The following is a 13,765-nucleotide window of genomic DNA, read 5'->3' as shown; positions in this document are numbered from 1 at the left end:
TATTGTTGTTTACAATACTTTCAGTAGACCAACATAATTTCAGTTACAATGTAAATGTAAATGTAAAATTAAAATGCATCTTTGGATTCGTTGAGGAATGTGCATTGTGAAACGAACATCTTGGGGTTATCATTTTTCAGAATCACTGAAAAAAGAGCTTCAGATTTTGCGATGTTGCATTGTAATGCAAGGGCCAAGGACACGTGTTCCAAAAGCAGGCAGGATTTATTTGCATTATAGAGTTTGCAAAATGAAACGTTGATTTAAGATGTGTTCTAATTTATCTGAACTGAAACTGTACTGTTTTTTTTTGCCGACTGTGGAAAAGCAGCATCTTGAATTGAGAAGTTTATAAAATATATTTGAGAAAGGGACCAGTGAGTTGACAGTTTACCAGATTGGTGCTTTAAGAGAAAAACTTGTCAGTAAAATTAAATATGAGCTGATCGATGTGTAGTGAAAGAGGGTGCGGCAGGTCGCTGACAGGGGACCACTCCTTTACAAGCTCGTTGGACAGCATGGTCGCGCAGCCTGCACGGGCCCTGGTTGACGCCAGCGCAATTCATCTATGCTGACAGCTTTGCCATGACTTATGTTTCGTAATTTCGATTTGGATTCGGGCACGACCGTTATGGGCGTGGGCACCTTTTACCGGTTGCATCTTGGGCTTTAAAAACTGATCGACTGGGCAACTTTTCCATAGACGGTTCAAAATGAAATCTACCTGCTGCATCCTCTTTCTCTGTCTAGTGTCGTTTGTTTCTCTTTATTACTGCAACCCATCTATACAAAGTAAGCTAACAACTATTTGTCAGCTCACAATTTTACTGCTGGAGCAGGATAGTACTGTTTTTCTTCAATAGTTGCTTTTTGTTGTCGTTGTTGTAACGTATAGTAGTGAATACCATTGTGTAGGTAAATACGCTACGAAAGCCCCATCAACTCCAGAATCTGTTACTGTCCGACAGCGGAATCGAATTAATCCAGAATTACGGTACGTCAGCACTTGCCGGTCGTTGAGGCAATTAGCAAGCCAGGTTCATTCGTCTTATAACATTTACGTGATCTTTTGCGGTACGCGAAATCAGTGGGGATACAGTTGGTGTCCAATGTGCACAGCATTGGAGCATTACGTGAAACAGCTTGCTTATTATTTACCTGAAGAGACGCTGCTCATTTATGTTGAGGTGGGTACGTTGGAACAATTCCAAGATGAAAGCAATTGTTTCCGCAAAGATGAGGTGGTAAAGCTGCGACGCGTACCCACGTTGATGAACTGGAGAACCGGTGAGCGTCTGGTGGAAAATGAAAGCGTAGACTTTGCGAAATTGATGAAATTTATGGGCTTGGAAAAGTTGCACTGAAAAGTGTGAAGTACAGTTTTCAATAATTGTTCAATTGCATCTCGTTGCTTGCTATTTTTTAGTAAATTTTTTTTCTCTTCTTTCGCAAGATTTCTCAGCTTCTTTCTCTGTTTAAACTGTTCTATAACTCTAATAGGATCTGGTGAAACATACAAATTGAGGTGACTTGATTTGATTAAAAACAACCCTACATTGAGCATATAGTATACAAAGCAAATTAAACTTCATCTAATTAGTAGTACAATGCATAATTGCGTAATTGCACTTTTCACTTTTTCAAATATTCAATGGTACATCTTCAACTTGTTTGAAATTATTCTGTTGATCAATTATTGTTGGAAATGACAATCAGGAACAATTATGAAATGGTTGAAGTTTGCAACATTGGTTTTTCAGTTTTGCAATTTCGAAACGACAACTTCTTAGAAATGCTTCATATATAAACTAAATTTATACATAGACTTGCTTCAGCATGACAGCACTTACTGACATTTCTTTTAACTGCATTTCTTAAAGTAATTAAAATTAGTATGATATTAAAAGAACTAAATTAGTATTTATGCCCTAATTAGAAATTACTTTGAAATGTTAATTAGAGGAATTGTACTTGCTTTTTTTTTCAAACGGAAATGCAAATCATTGCAAAGTAAACAAATTTCAGTTATCACAATGTATTTGAATGGGAAATTTCAGAGCGTGGGTTTTCACTGATGAATTAGTGTGAGTGTGGAATATTAATTTAACTCGCAGCGAAATGTAGAAACAGTTAGCAATTGAATATGATTAATTTACACAATTATTTGTTAACAAAATACAGCGCACTTTTAGTTTCAAACTTTTGCTGTATAAAAAAGGCGATTTTCATTTTTTTATTTTTGCATATTGATGATGTTGCAATTGAATCTGCTGAACACATCATTGTGTAAAGCAGATGCTAATCGAATTCTATTGTGCATATGTAGTGGGTAAAATTAGAAAAAAACCGCGCTTTGGATAAGCCTAAGTGGTGCAAAATGTTTTCAAGTCAAGTCAAGTCAAGTTAAATTCACAATTGAACTGCTCTAAAATGCTGACTCAAAATTAATACTTTATTTTACAAAATGTATGCTATGGTATGATTTTAAAAATGACGGTAAAAATTGACATTGAAACATGGTGAACTTTGATCTTTGAACAGAACAATTGTAAAATGAATTGATGTACATGTAAATTTTGATAAGAAAGAAGCAAAAGTAAGCATTATTCTTCTGCATTGTTTGAATGTACAAAACCGGTAGGTGATTCACTTCTAGTAGAGGTTGTCCGGATGTCGTCGATTTTTTCATTTTCATTTAAATTGGATTGCTCATCCAACTTTTTACAATCGCCCGCGGGTTCTGCTTGACTGAGCATGAACGGTACGTACAGCATTCGACACTGTAGCAGAATGCTAGAAACGCTTTGTAGACGTGGTAGCCAAGTGAGCACCTGACCAAGACTAGACTGTGATTCTTGTTGACTGAGGTGAATGTGCAACAGCTTGATCAGATGATCTTGAATGTAATTTACATGCGGATCTGCGGTATTTTGACCTGGGGTAGAGAAGTTTTGTTGAAAAGCAAACTAACGATTAGTAGAAAAATGAATTGCTAATTTACCTTGAAACAGTGTGATTACTTTCAAGCAAACATATGCGTAACGATTGAGATTCAGAATTCTGAAAGAATGCACTAGATCAGTAAATTCTTTTACAAGCACTCCGGCTTCGTTGTCCACGAGCTGTTGTGGCACGTCTCGACCCAGAGTGCGCGAGATACGTTTGGTTAGTGTACGCAAATTGTGCTCGTAATCATTAAATGACCAGCTGAATTGACCGGCTGTTTCAGAAACAGAGCGCTGGCAGAGGTAGAAGGTAGTGCTAAGGAGAACAATTTGTGGCCAGTTCTGTTCTAACAAATTAGTATATATTTCTGCTGGTAAATCGTTGTAAAAGGGCAAATTGCGCGTCCATTGAACTAACTTTTGCACGATCTCTTCACCAATCCGTGTCAGTCGTTTCGATGCGTCGTCACAGTCGCTCAGCATCAGATCATCCAAACTGATCAAAGCTTCCAGCTGATCTCTTTCCACCAGCTGTTCAAGCAAATTGTTGTTGCTTTCTGATGGTTTGCTCATTTGATTGTTGTCAACACTGCTCGATGAGTCCGGCAGTGTGGATGCTGATGGCGATGTGTCGTCGGTTTCAGATTGTTCTTTGTTCGAGAATAATACAGTTTTACGCTTGCGACTGCGCCTGTACGTCATCTGAAAATTGTTTCAGCTGCTAAATATCTATCTCTGCTCATAAATGGCAATTTTGGAGTTATTATTATTTTGTTTTTTTTTTAAATTTTGTTTTCAAGTGTACGATGAAAAAAACAGTCTGTGCAATCAATACCTTGTATAAGTTGTAAATTGTACTGCCGTTTCTTCCTCCTGGCATGCGATCTTCTCGAACCGCTGTAATGATGCTTTTAGATAGTTTTTGCTTAAATTTGTTGTTCAATTTATCCATTACCTTCCAGAATCATGCCTTGTCTGAGGCATTTTTGAAATCTGCAATACTGGCACCTGTTTCGTTGCTCTTTGGTAATACTGCAGCATCCGTCGCCTAGGACGCAGTGATAAATGCGCTTGTTTTGCACGGTTCGTTTGAAGAAACCTTTGCACCTAAAAATTGCTTGCATAAAAAGAAACCATAATCATATTTCTGAAAACCTGATCGTTAGTGTTCCGCTCGCGCATGCATGCCTTATTTCTATTCCCTGGATTGGATATTGTGCAAATTTTGTCGGAAATATTCTTCAATATTTTATAATGTCGAAAGCCTGTCATCATCTGACAATTGATAATTTGAAAATAAAGTATTGTCTAATATTGTATGAAAAATTGGAAAACAATTTTAAAAGATATAAATAAAATTGGGCAAGAAAACAACGTTGGATTGATGAAAAATACCAACATTGCGAAGGTCGTTCTTGTCAAAGCTAGTTCTTAGCCTTCTGCACTCAAGGTCAGGGTTGTCTTTCCAAAATATGAATGCGAAATATTTTGAAATTGAAATATTTTATAAAAAATATTATTGCCGTTATTGTTGCTTGCAGTGTACTTTTGAAGAGAATTTGACAAGAACAATATTTAAATTTTTCTAATCACTGATGCAAGCAGGAATCACTGCCTTACGTATGAATAGAAACGATCTATCTGGTGAAGAAGCATACGAATGTTATATTTTTTGCTACAAACATGCGCGTGCACATAATAAATATTTCAATGTATTAAAAAGGGTTATAAATTTTGTGCGAACTTTCCCTAGGCATACGTTAAATAATTTTCGGTCCTATTGTCGAAGCAGTTGTTTGAAGAGATATATTTAAATGATAAAACAGAGGTGAAGGTAAATTTTTTTGACTATAACGATGATTGGACAATTGAATCGAGAATAAGCAAATGGTTAAATAGAAAATGGACATTTGAAAAAGTTTATTTAAATCTGTGATTTATGTCAAGCGAAATTGGAAAACGTCATTTCCCTTATATTTTGTTATTTAAAAATTTCATCGAAAATTTACATTGTCATCGAAATAGACAGTTAATTATTTATGATCATCAGTGTGACTTCGAAACATCTATGTATGGTAGTGGCATTATTATTATTATTATTATTATTATTATTATTATTATTATTATTATTATTATTATTATTGCTACTATTATTATGTCATTCCATTTTACATGATTTTTACTTATTTATGTATTATTGCATTTTTTTGTTGTCCTATTTGCTATTTCCTAGTCTATTTTTATAGTTTCATTCGATTTTCAAAAACTACTTTTGTCATAAATAGGAAACAAACGTCAAATATAGGTAAATAAATGCAGCATACAAATGCATAATCAATTTTCAGCTCGGGAAATGTGAAATATTTCATTATAAATAAATAAGTAAATGAAAATTTAATTTTTCCTGTCAAGATATGCATAATTTATTTTTTTAAAGTATAAAACTGTCATGATCGATTGTAATGCTTAATGATCAAACGTTTCAGAAGCTCATTTACATATATTATAAAAACTGATGGTGAAATAAAAAAAATTCGTGTATTTAATGTTGAGTTTAAGATGCTATTTTGGATGAAATAAAAATAACCACTAATATGCAATAAGATTTTGGCGCTAAGGTCGAAAGTAGTATTTTTTTAGTTTTATGGGTCAGCTTCGTCAAAATGACAAATAATGTTGACTTTGCCTTGAAATAGTCTGCATTGCCCTGTTTTGTTTGCTGCTGACATTTGTTAAAAAATATTTCCAAATCATGCAATGCAACGCTTTTACATTATGCTGTTGTTCTTTATATCGCATGTTCAATTAATCATATCATATCATATTATATTTAACATGAAGCTAACAATTGTATTGTGCTAATGATATTTTTGTCTGGAAAATTTAATGAATGCAATTTTACATGGATGAATGATGAAAAAAGCTTACAAAAATATGAACAGAATGGGCCATGTACAGAAGAGACGAACAATTGAAATATCCAAAATTCAGTTATAAAATGTTCAGATTCTTAAAAGTAGAAATTGCGTAAAAACTGTGGTTAAACTAAAATATTTTTCTTGGACAAAATGAAATAATACTTTGAAAATCATCTTTTTCGCCAATTTTTGTCTTCATTATTTTTTTTGTATTAAACAGTTTGTTTTGCAACTGCAAAAGTGAAGAAATTTAAGCTGGAGCAGAATATCTTTATCAAAAATTTAAAGTGCTAATAAATATTTCTTAATATGAAATTGCGGTTAAATATTGAAAGTAACAAAGCAGATGTGGAGAAATTACTTGTAATTGTTGAAGCAAATCATGTGAGGATAGAGATTAAAAAAAAGGCGGCGTGCACGAATGTGATAGCAAAATAGAAATTAACATACCCTTCGCAAGTGTAGATGCCGTAGTGTAGACCAGATGATTTGTCGCCGCATATTGTGCACATCATTGGATCATCCATGCACGAACTGAACAATTGGTCTGACAGATGTCCACTTTGCACAGCAGACGACTGGTCGACTTCGGATTGGGGCCGTGGTCGGCTCCAGTAGTGTTTCAACCATTCACATTTTTCTTGCAAACGTCTCAGGTTTGGATCTAACTCTGAACATGTGGTTGACGGTACAGGGCGTTCACTGTTGTGGTCAGAGGGTTTTTCTTTTGAACGAAAAGTTAAGAATGTGGACGAATCAGGCAATAATGTTTCAAAAGACGTACGACCAATTTGTTCAGATGGTACTTTTTTTGTCTTATCATTCCTAGCGGTGCTTCCCTGGTTGTTTGCCAACGCCGTCAGTGTTTGGTAAAATGTTCCTGATTCGGCGAATTCGTTGGCTTTCAGCTGTGCAAGTTGGAGATGGAACATGGCAATTTGATAATAATACATGAATTGAAAAAATTCAGCTTGGGATCGATTTTCAGCTGTTATTTGCTGTCCAGCCATGGCTCGTTCCCATGCCACAGGTGCCGCTGCTGTGGATATTACAGACGGTCTGTCGTAAGGTGAAGTCCGTGGCTGATCCTCATCGCTGGTCAAGCCTGCCTGGAAGCAAGACCAGCTCGTCATTCGGCTGCAGATGTCATGTACCGTCGATTGCGAACTAGCCGTATAATAGGAGTGAGTGGACCTGCCTGTTGCAACTGAACTCTTATATAACAGGTCCAGTTGAAAGGTGCATTGAAAGTGGGTGAACTACATTAAAAGGTAAGCCGGTAACCTTGAAATACGTCGAAAGAGGGCGATGTTTTTGCGAAAGGTTACCAACGACGCTTCCTCAGCAAACAGCAAATATTCAGTGGATATGATCCCTGTGCGTGGAAATGGAAAACGTTTTCACCAAAAATAAATAATACTCCTTTTTGAGCAAAATTATGCTGAATTTGGTGAATTAGTTCAAGTGTTTGAAACAGTTCAATCAGAGATGCGCACATAGCTGGACATAAGTATGCGGTTAGTGAAGCCGTGAGGTGCAAAAGTGTAGTAGTGTATTTCTTGTAGCAGCACAACCGGCTGCAATGGCATTGTATTCAGCGGGTCGCTTAACAAGGTCAGTGGGATACCAGGACGAAGCTAGTATACCACGTCGAACTAACACGGCCAGTTTGGCTACAGCTGGCTGGTGACACGAAACCGAATAATGAGTTCGCCTGAAAATATTACCCCAAACATGGCCGGGTCCGAGAAATGTTCAAATGCATATGCCAATAAGCAGCAGAGCATTCAGCAGTCTGTCAGCAATCGCTCTTAGGTCAGCTCATCTGTCTAACCTTTCTGGCCTACTAGCCTCATTGCCACGTAATGTCCAGTTTCTCTTAGAAGCTATGTTTTCTTTTTCTTCTTCTCATTTTGGTTTAATGCTTGAAAGTTAAAATTGAATACAATTTTTTTTCTTCCTCTAAGTGTTAAAATTTAATTTCATCAATATGTCTGGAAGATTATCAAAACAAAAAGAATCCAGGTGATTGTTTCACATTTTGCATAATTTGAAAATTTAAATGAAAAATCTTTTCAATATTTATGAAAAGTAAAAACATTTCATTAAAGAGATCAAAAATGATCCAACTGAAAAATCAATCACTGCATTCAGTGATCAGTTGAAAAAGTAACAATTTGCAAAGCACAATGTGCTTGCTACAATCAGCTGAAAATTTGATTTCATATTTTAGGTTACAAAATGTTATTGTTGTTCAGTGATGCGTTGTTGTTGTTGTTTCAATACATTTAGAATCTACATTTTATCATTGTAACTTACCTATAGATTTTTCAACATAAAATAGCCTAAACTCTGGCCAATCATACCGAATGTGAGGTCTTCATTATCACCTGCCAGTACGCGGTTATAGAAGCATAAGGTTGTCGTAATTTTGTAAAGAAGTTGTTCAACAATATGCAGGTTGTTAAAAAGAGCTGTTTATCTGTTGTTAAATTGAACAGTGCAAGCATTTTCAAACAATTACGCACTAGATACAACTGCGCAAAAATATTTCAGGTGTTTCGTATGCAAGCATTTTCAAACAATTACGCACTAGATACAACTGCGCAAAAATATTTCAGGTGTTTCGTACTCGTAAATAACCATTATAGGTTTTCCATTACACGCATCAACTCCACAATTTGTATTTGCAGTTAATTACACGTTTAACGTTTTTTAATTATTTAATTTTTTACATTAGCAATTATATGGGAAACTATATCTTCAAAGGCAATCATATCATTTCTGTAATTGAAGTATTTATCCATTTTATATATAAATAATCCTTTATCTCCAAATTACATATACATTGAAACGATGCCGTTTTTAGCATTCTTATTTTTATAATATTCTGGCCGATTTCTTCTTTAATAACGCTACAATCGTCTCGAACGTAGCATACTGTGCTTTGCTGTGTTTCAGCGTTGCGCGGGGCATTATATTTCATTGCACATATTAATTAACGTGGCATGGTTGCGTTATCAATAGAGAAGCGCTTGTTCGCTTGATTAACGTGGCTAGCACGGGCCTGAGCAAAGCGTTCAAGTCGCACTGCTTTGCTAAGAATTGCACGTTCAATGTTTGGAGCGGGTTGTGGTGAATATTCACAAAAACACACACAAGATGAAGCTGATATGAGTCATTGGTTTTCTTGTAATTACTAATAGTTCAATACATGAAATGAAAACTGCATCTCAGTAATTTGCTCATAAATGATTTGCGCTGCATATCTTCATAGAGCTACATGCCACTTTTACAGTTCTCCATTTTTCTATTCAAAAAATTACTGGCGTGTCGTAATTGTCTTGCATATCATCAAATAAGTTCAATAAATAATTCTGATTTCGAAATTCTCACTTTTTATGTTGCTCTGCAGGGTTATTTATATAATAGCCCTACAATCGTCTTGGTTGTTCAATGCCGGGGTTTGCTATGCTTTAGCGTTGCGCGGGGCTTTATATGGCATTGCACTTATTAATTAACGTAACGTGGTTGCGTTATGAATAGCTGAGCGCTTGTTCGCTTGATTAACGTGGCCAGCACGGGCCTTGGCAAAGCGTTTAAAGCGCACTGCAGTCCTATGAATTGTACGCTTAATGTTTTGAGCGTGTTGTGGTGAATATTGAGAAGCACACCTAAGATGAAGCAGTTGAGAGGCATAGATTCTCTTGCAACTACAATCTGTTCTATTCATGAAATGAAAAGGGCATTTCAATCATTTCCCAATAAATAATTTGTGCTGCATATCTTTGAAGTGCTAGATGTTAATTTTTTCAGCTTTCGTTTTTTTATTCAAAAAATTACTGCCTTTACGTAATAGTCTTGTACATCATCAAATAAGTTTTATAAATAATTCTGATTTCGAAATTCTTGTTTATTATGTTTCTGCGGAGGGTTTTTTACATAATAACCCTACAATCGTCTTGGTGGTTGAATGCCGGATTTTGCAATGCTTTAGCGTTGCGCGGGGCTTTATATGGCATTGCACGTGTTAATTAACGTGGCGTGGTTGCGTTATGAATAGTGGAGCGCTTGTTCGCTTGATTAACGTGGCTAGCACGGGCCTGGGCAAGGCGTTGAAAGCGCACTGCAGTGCTATGAATTGTACGCTTAATGTTTTGAGCGTGTTGTGGTGAATATTGAGAAGCACACCTAAGATGAAGCAGTTGAGAGGCATAGATTCTCTTGCAACTACAATCTGTTCTATTCATGAAATGAAAAGGGCATTTCAATCATTTCCCAATAAATAATTTGTGCTGCATATCTTTGAAGTGCTAGATGTTAATTTTTTCAGTTTTCGTTTTTTTATTCAAAAAATTACTACCTTGACGTAATAGTCTTGTACATCATCAAATAAGTTTTATAAATAATTCTGATTTCGAAATTCTTGTTTATTATGTTTCTGCGGAGGGTTTTTTACATAATAACCCTACAATCGTCTTGGTGGTTGAATGCCGGATTTTGCAATGCTTTAGCGTTGCGCGGGGCTTTATATGGCATTGCACGTGTTAATTAACGTGGCATGGTTGCGTTATGAATAGCGGAGCGCTTGTTCGCTTGATTAACGTGGCTAGCACGGGCCTGGGCAAGGCGTTGAAAGCGCACTGCAGTGCTATGAATTGTACGCTTAATGTTTTGAGCGTGTTGTGGTGAATATTCAGAAGCACACATAAGATGAAGCTGTTGAGAGGCATAGATTCTCTTGCAACTACAATCTGTTCTATTCATGAAATGAAAAGGGCATTTCAATAATTTCCCAATAAATGATTTGTGCTGCATATCATTGAAGTGCTAGATGTTAATTTTTTCAGTTTTCGTCTTTTTATTCAAAAAATTAGTGCCTTGACGTAATAGTCTTGTGCATCATTAAATATGTTCGATAAATAATTCTGATTTCGAAATTCTCACTTTTTATGTTGCTCTGGAGGGTATTTTATATAATAACCCTACAATCGTCTTGGTCGTTGAAATTCGTGTTTTGATATTCTTTAGCGTTGCGCGGGCCTTTATATTCATTGCACGTATTAATTAATGAGGCATGGTTGCGTTATCGATAGCGGAGCGCTTGTTCGCTTGATTAACGCGGCTAGCACGAGCCTGGGCAAAGCGTTGAAGGCGCACTGATTTGCTATGAATTGTCGTTTAATATTTGGACGTTTAATGCTTGGTAGGACGTACCTTGTATTGTTTGTATGGTTATGGTGATATTGTATGTCCACATGGTATTGTTAAGCTAAACGTAAGATTGCCGTAAATAAAGGACGGTAAGAATTTAGTCCCCTGAAAACCAAACTGAATTTCGAACAACTATGCAGAACAAAAATATCTCACTTCTCACGCTCCCCCTGGTACTCTCTTACGCCCGTCTAGGGAGGCGCGTCCACCGGGTTGAGAAACTCTGATTTAAAGGAGTGAATCATAGAAGTAGTATTTGCTGAATAGGTGCTCCATGCAAATTTGTGTACAATCGTAATGTGTTTGCTAGCGTGAATTCAGATGTGAAAGTTGATGGCGTACTGTTTGAGGCGGGCGTAAAATGGGGATTGCTCTGGGATGACCAAAGAAGAATAGCAATCTGAATTGCTGTATTTTCTTTATCACTTCACTTTTTTACCTTAATTAATTTGCTTTCTTAAAATTCAACTGTAGGTAGAGGAGAGCGCTGTGGCAACTTAGTAATCTTATTCCTTTCCGTTAGCCTGTTAATTCGTTAAGCTTTAATGAAGAGATCTTCACCTCATAATATTACTAAATTTGAACTGTAATTTATCGATCGCTAAATTATATGACATATTATTAATTATAGTCTATTGAAGGTTTTGTTCAAATTTATTTACCGTCGTCATACTAATTTGTGTGGAGAACATCGATGAAGAAGCGCGATGAAGTCGCCTCTTTAATGTCATCAATAGTTGAAGGGTAAGTTATTTTTAGAATTGTACTAACGTTTTTTGCAGGTAACAATAGTTTCGCTGACTAACCTTCAGATCAGTTTCACTGCGTGGATATGTTTTAATTTTTACATATAATCGACTATCCATACTAATTCACACGTCGTTGCGCTACGTAGGCACTTACTTAAAAAACATTGTTATGCATTAAGACGTAAAAAACGTTAAATTATTTTGTGACGCTTCATTGAAAGCAACCGCAAACATGTGGAATAAATGGCTTCTAAAGTTGGCACATTGCTTTTATTAATACACAGTGAGTTCGTCAATTTGAAACTTTCTTTAAACACAACCAGAATGCCTGAGTTTCCTGAAATGGAACCCCTTTGGTATTTCAATGAAAATATCATTCAGCATTTCATATCTCAAACGGTACTTTTTGCGTTTCAGCGATCGAAGTTTCCTTCATTTTTAGGTCGTTTTGATAATTTTTGATGGAAGTTGTTTCAAATCGACAGGAAATGGACATAGAACATTCGACATACTAACTTGATATTAATTTATGTCTTTGTAATCCACCACTGATATCAATTTTCAACGTTATTTTATTTTTACATTGTCCTATCGTATGCTTTGCATATCTTTTATTTGTTAATAAACTGTCATTTTACGCATTACTATGCTGTTCATCATCTTTATTATTCAATTGACTTTCCAATGCTATTAAAATTATGGTTCTATGAGTGTATTTTCGCTTCCCAACACTCCTTGAATTCCGCTTATGTAAATTAACTGAAAATGCACTAGTTTGCGAAAACTCTAATTGGAAATGCAGTAAAAGTAAATAAACTAACAATTGATCACAACTGAATGTCTCCATGTATGGTATAAGATAAGATAGAAAAGATAAAGTTAATATTGCGCCAGAATCGTATTCTTCTCTCATTATTTTGTCCAAATCTTATTGGAGAAGTAAATCGAGCAAAGAAATTGCATTTTAAAATTTTGAAATTTTAAGGATGCTGTAGGCAATAAAGAAAAGGCAGGAACAAATTCAATTTGAAGCAGATACTTTTCTTCGCTCAATTCTTTAAACAGCTCCGATAAATCTTCACAAAATCTTGTTTTTGCTTATTTATTTATATTTTATGTTTCATTTCTCCTACTTCCATTGCATTAGATAAACGTACATACATTTTGAATAATATGCAATTGAAGAGTTTTTATGAAATCTGAAAAACAAATGGTTTTCCAGATTGACATTTATGAAAGGAATAAACGCAACATTGCATGAAATTTGCATTCCCATCACTCCATTTTGCCTGAATCTTATTCTAAATGCGCAATTAATTTAAGAGTATATGTTAACAAAATTTTAAGTTTTAGGAATACTGTAGAAATAAAAAAATTAGGCAAGAACAAATTCTGTATGTGGAACAGCATTTCTCCGCTCGATTCTTTAAAAATTTGCGATAAATCTTCAGAAAATAATTTTCTCGCATACTTATTTCTTCTGTATGTTTTATTTCTTTTCCTTTTATTGTCACTAATTTCTAATTTTTTCGACTTCGCCGTTTTGCGAAAAATGGCCAAAAGTATTTCGTCGAATTTTTCACTTATTTGAATAGTGGATGTTCAAAATGATAAATAATCGTGTTATAAAAAATTTCAACGGAAACTGTGAGGTAGTTTTGAAAAAACGGCCTCGAAATTCATCGTGTTGCCCCTAACTTAATGCATGGGAAAGTTGTCCATCTGCAACTTCGTCGAAACGGAACTAGCATGCGTGATTTTCAGCGAATGTAATATTTTAAACATTTTAGAATGGGATTCAATCAAACTGCACTGTTTTGCGCATTCTTTTACTTGTTTAGGCAATCCATTTTTCCGTCTTTTTCTTGCTGTTTTTATTAATTCGTTGGAAGGTGCTTCAGAACAAGCTAAAATGGAAATAAATTTTTTTACTGTTCTC

At 35.4% G+C, this 13,765-nt stretch overlaps 2 protein-coding genes across 2 annotated transcripts; one reads left to right on the top strand and one right to left on the bottom strand.

Annotated features, from left to right (window-relative positions):
- The first annotated feature begins 592 nt into the window (after positions 1–592).
- On the top strand, positions 593–1,364 carry Tsp_04328 (putative myosin head). The gene is made up of 2 exons (XM_003375094.1): positions 593–654; positions 896–1,364. Exons 1-2 carry the CDS (start codon positions 593–595, stop codon positions 1,362–1,364), a joined length of 531 nt encoding a protein of 176 aa, XP_003375142.1.
- A 1,239-nt stretch (positions 1,365–2,603) lies between these two features.
- Positions 2,604–6,996, bottom strand: Tsp_04327 (nuclear hormone receptor family member nhr-91). Its single transcript, XM_003375093.1, has 5 exons — positions 6,314–6,996; positions 3,901–4,052; positions 3,781–3,842; positions 3,002–3,647; positions 2,604–2,935 (listed from the first exon to the last, which is right to left on the bottom strand). Exons 1-5 carry the CDS (start codon positions 6,994–6,996, stop codon positions 2,604–2,606), a joined length of 1,875 nt encoding a protein of 624 aa, XP_003375141.1.
- Between the last annotated feature and the right edge of the window lie 6,769 nt (positions 6,997–13,765).

Source organism: Trichinella spiralis, assembly GCF_000181795.1.
Source record: "Trichinella spiralis strain ISS 195 chromosome Unknown Scfld5, whole genome shotgun sequence".
Taxonomy (NCBI): Eukaryota; Metazoa; Nematoda; class Enoplea; order Trichinellida; family Trichinellidae; genus Trichinella; species Trichinella spiralis.
This window is presented reverse-complemented; position numbering and strand designations above follow the sequence as displayed.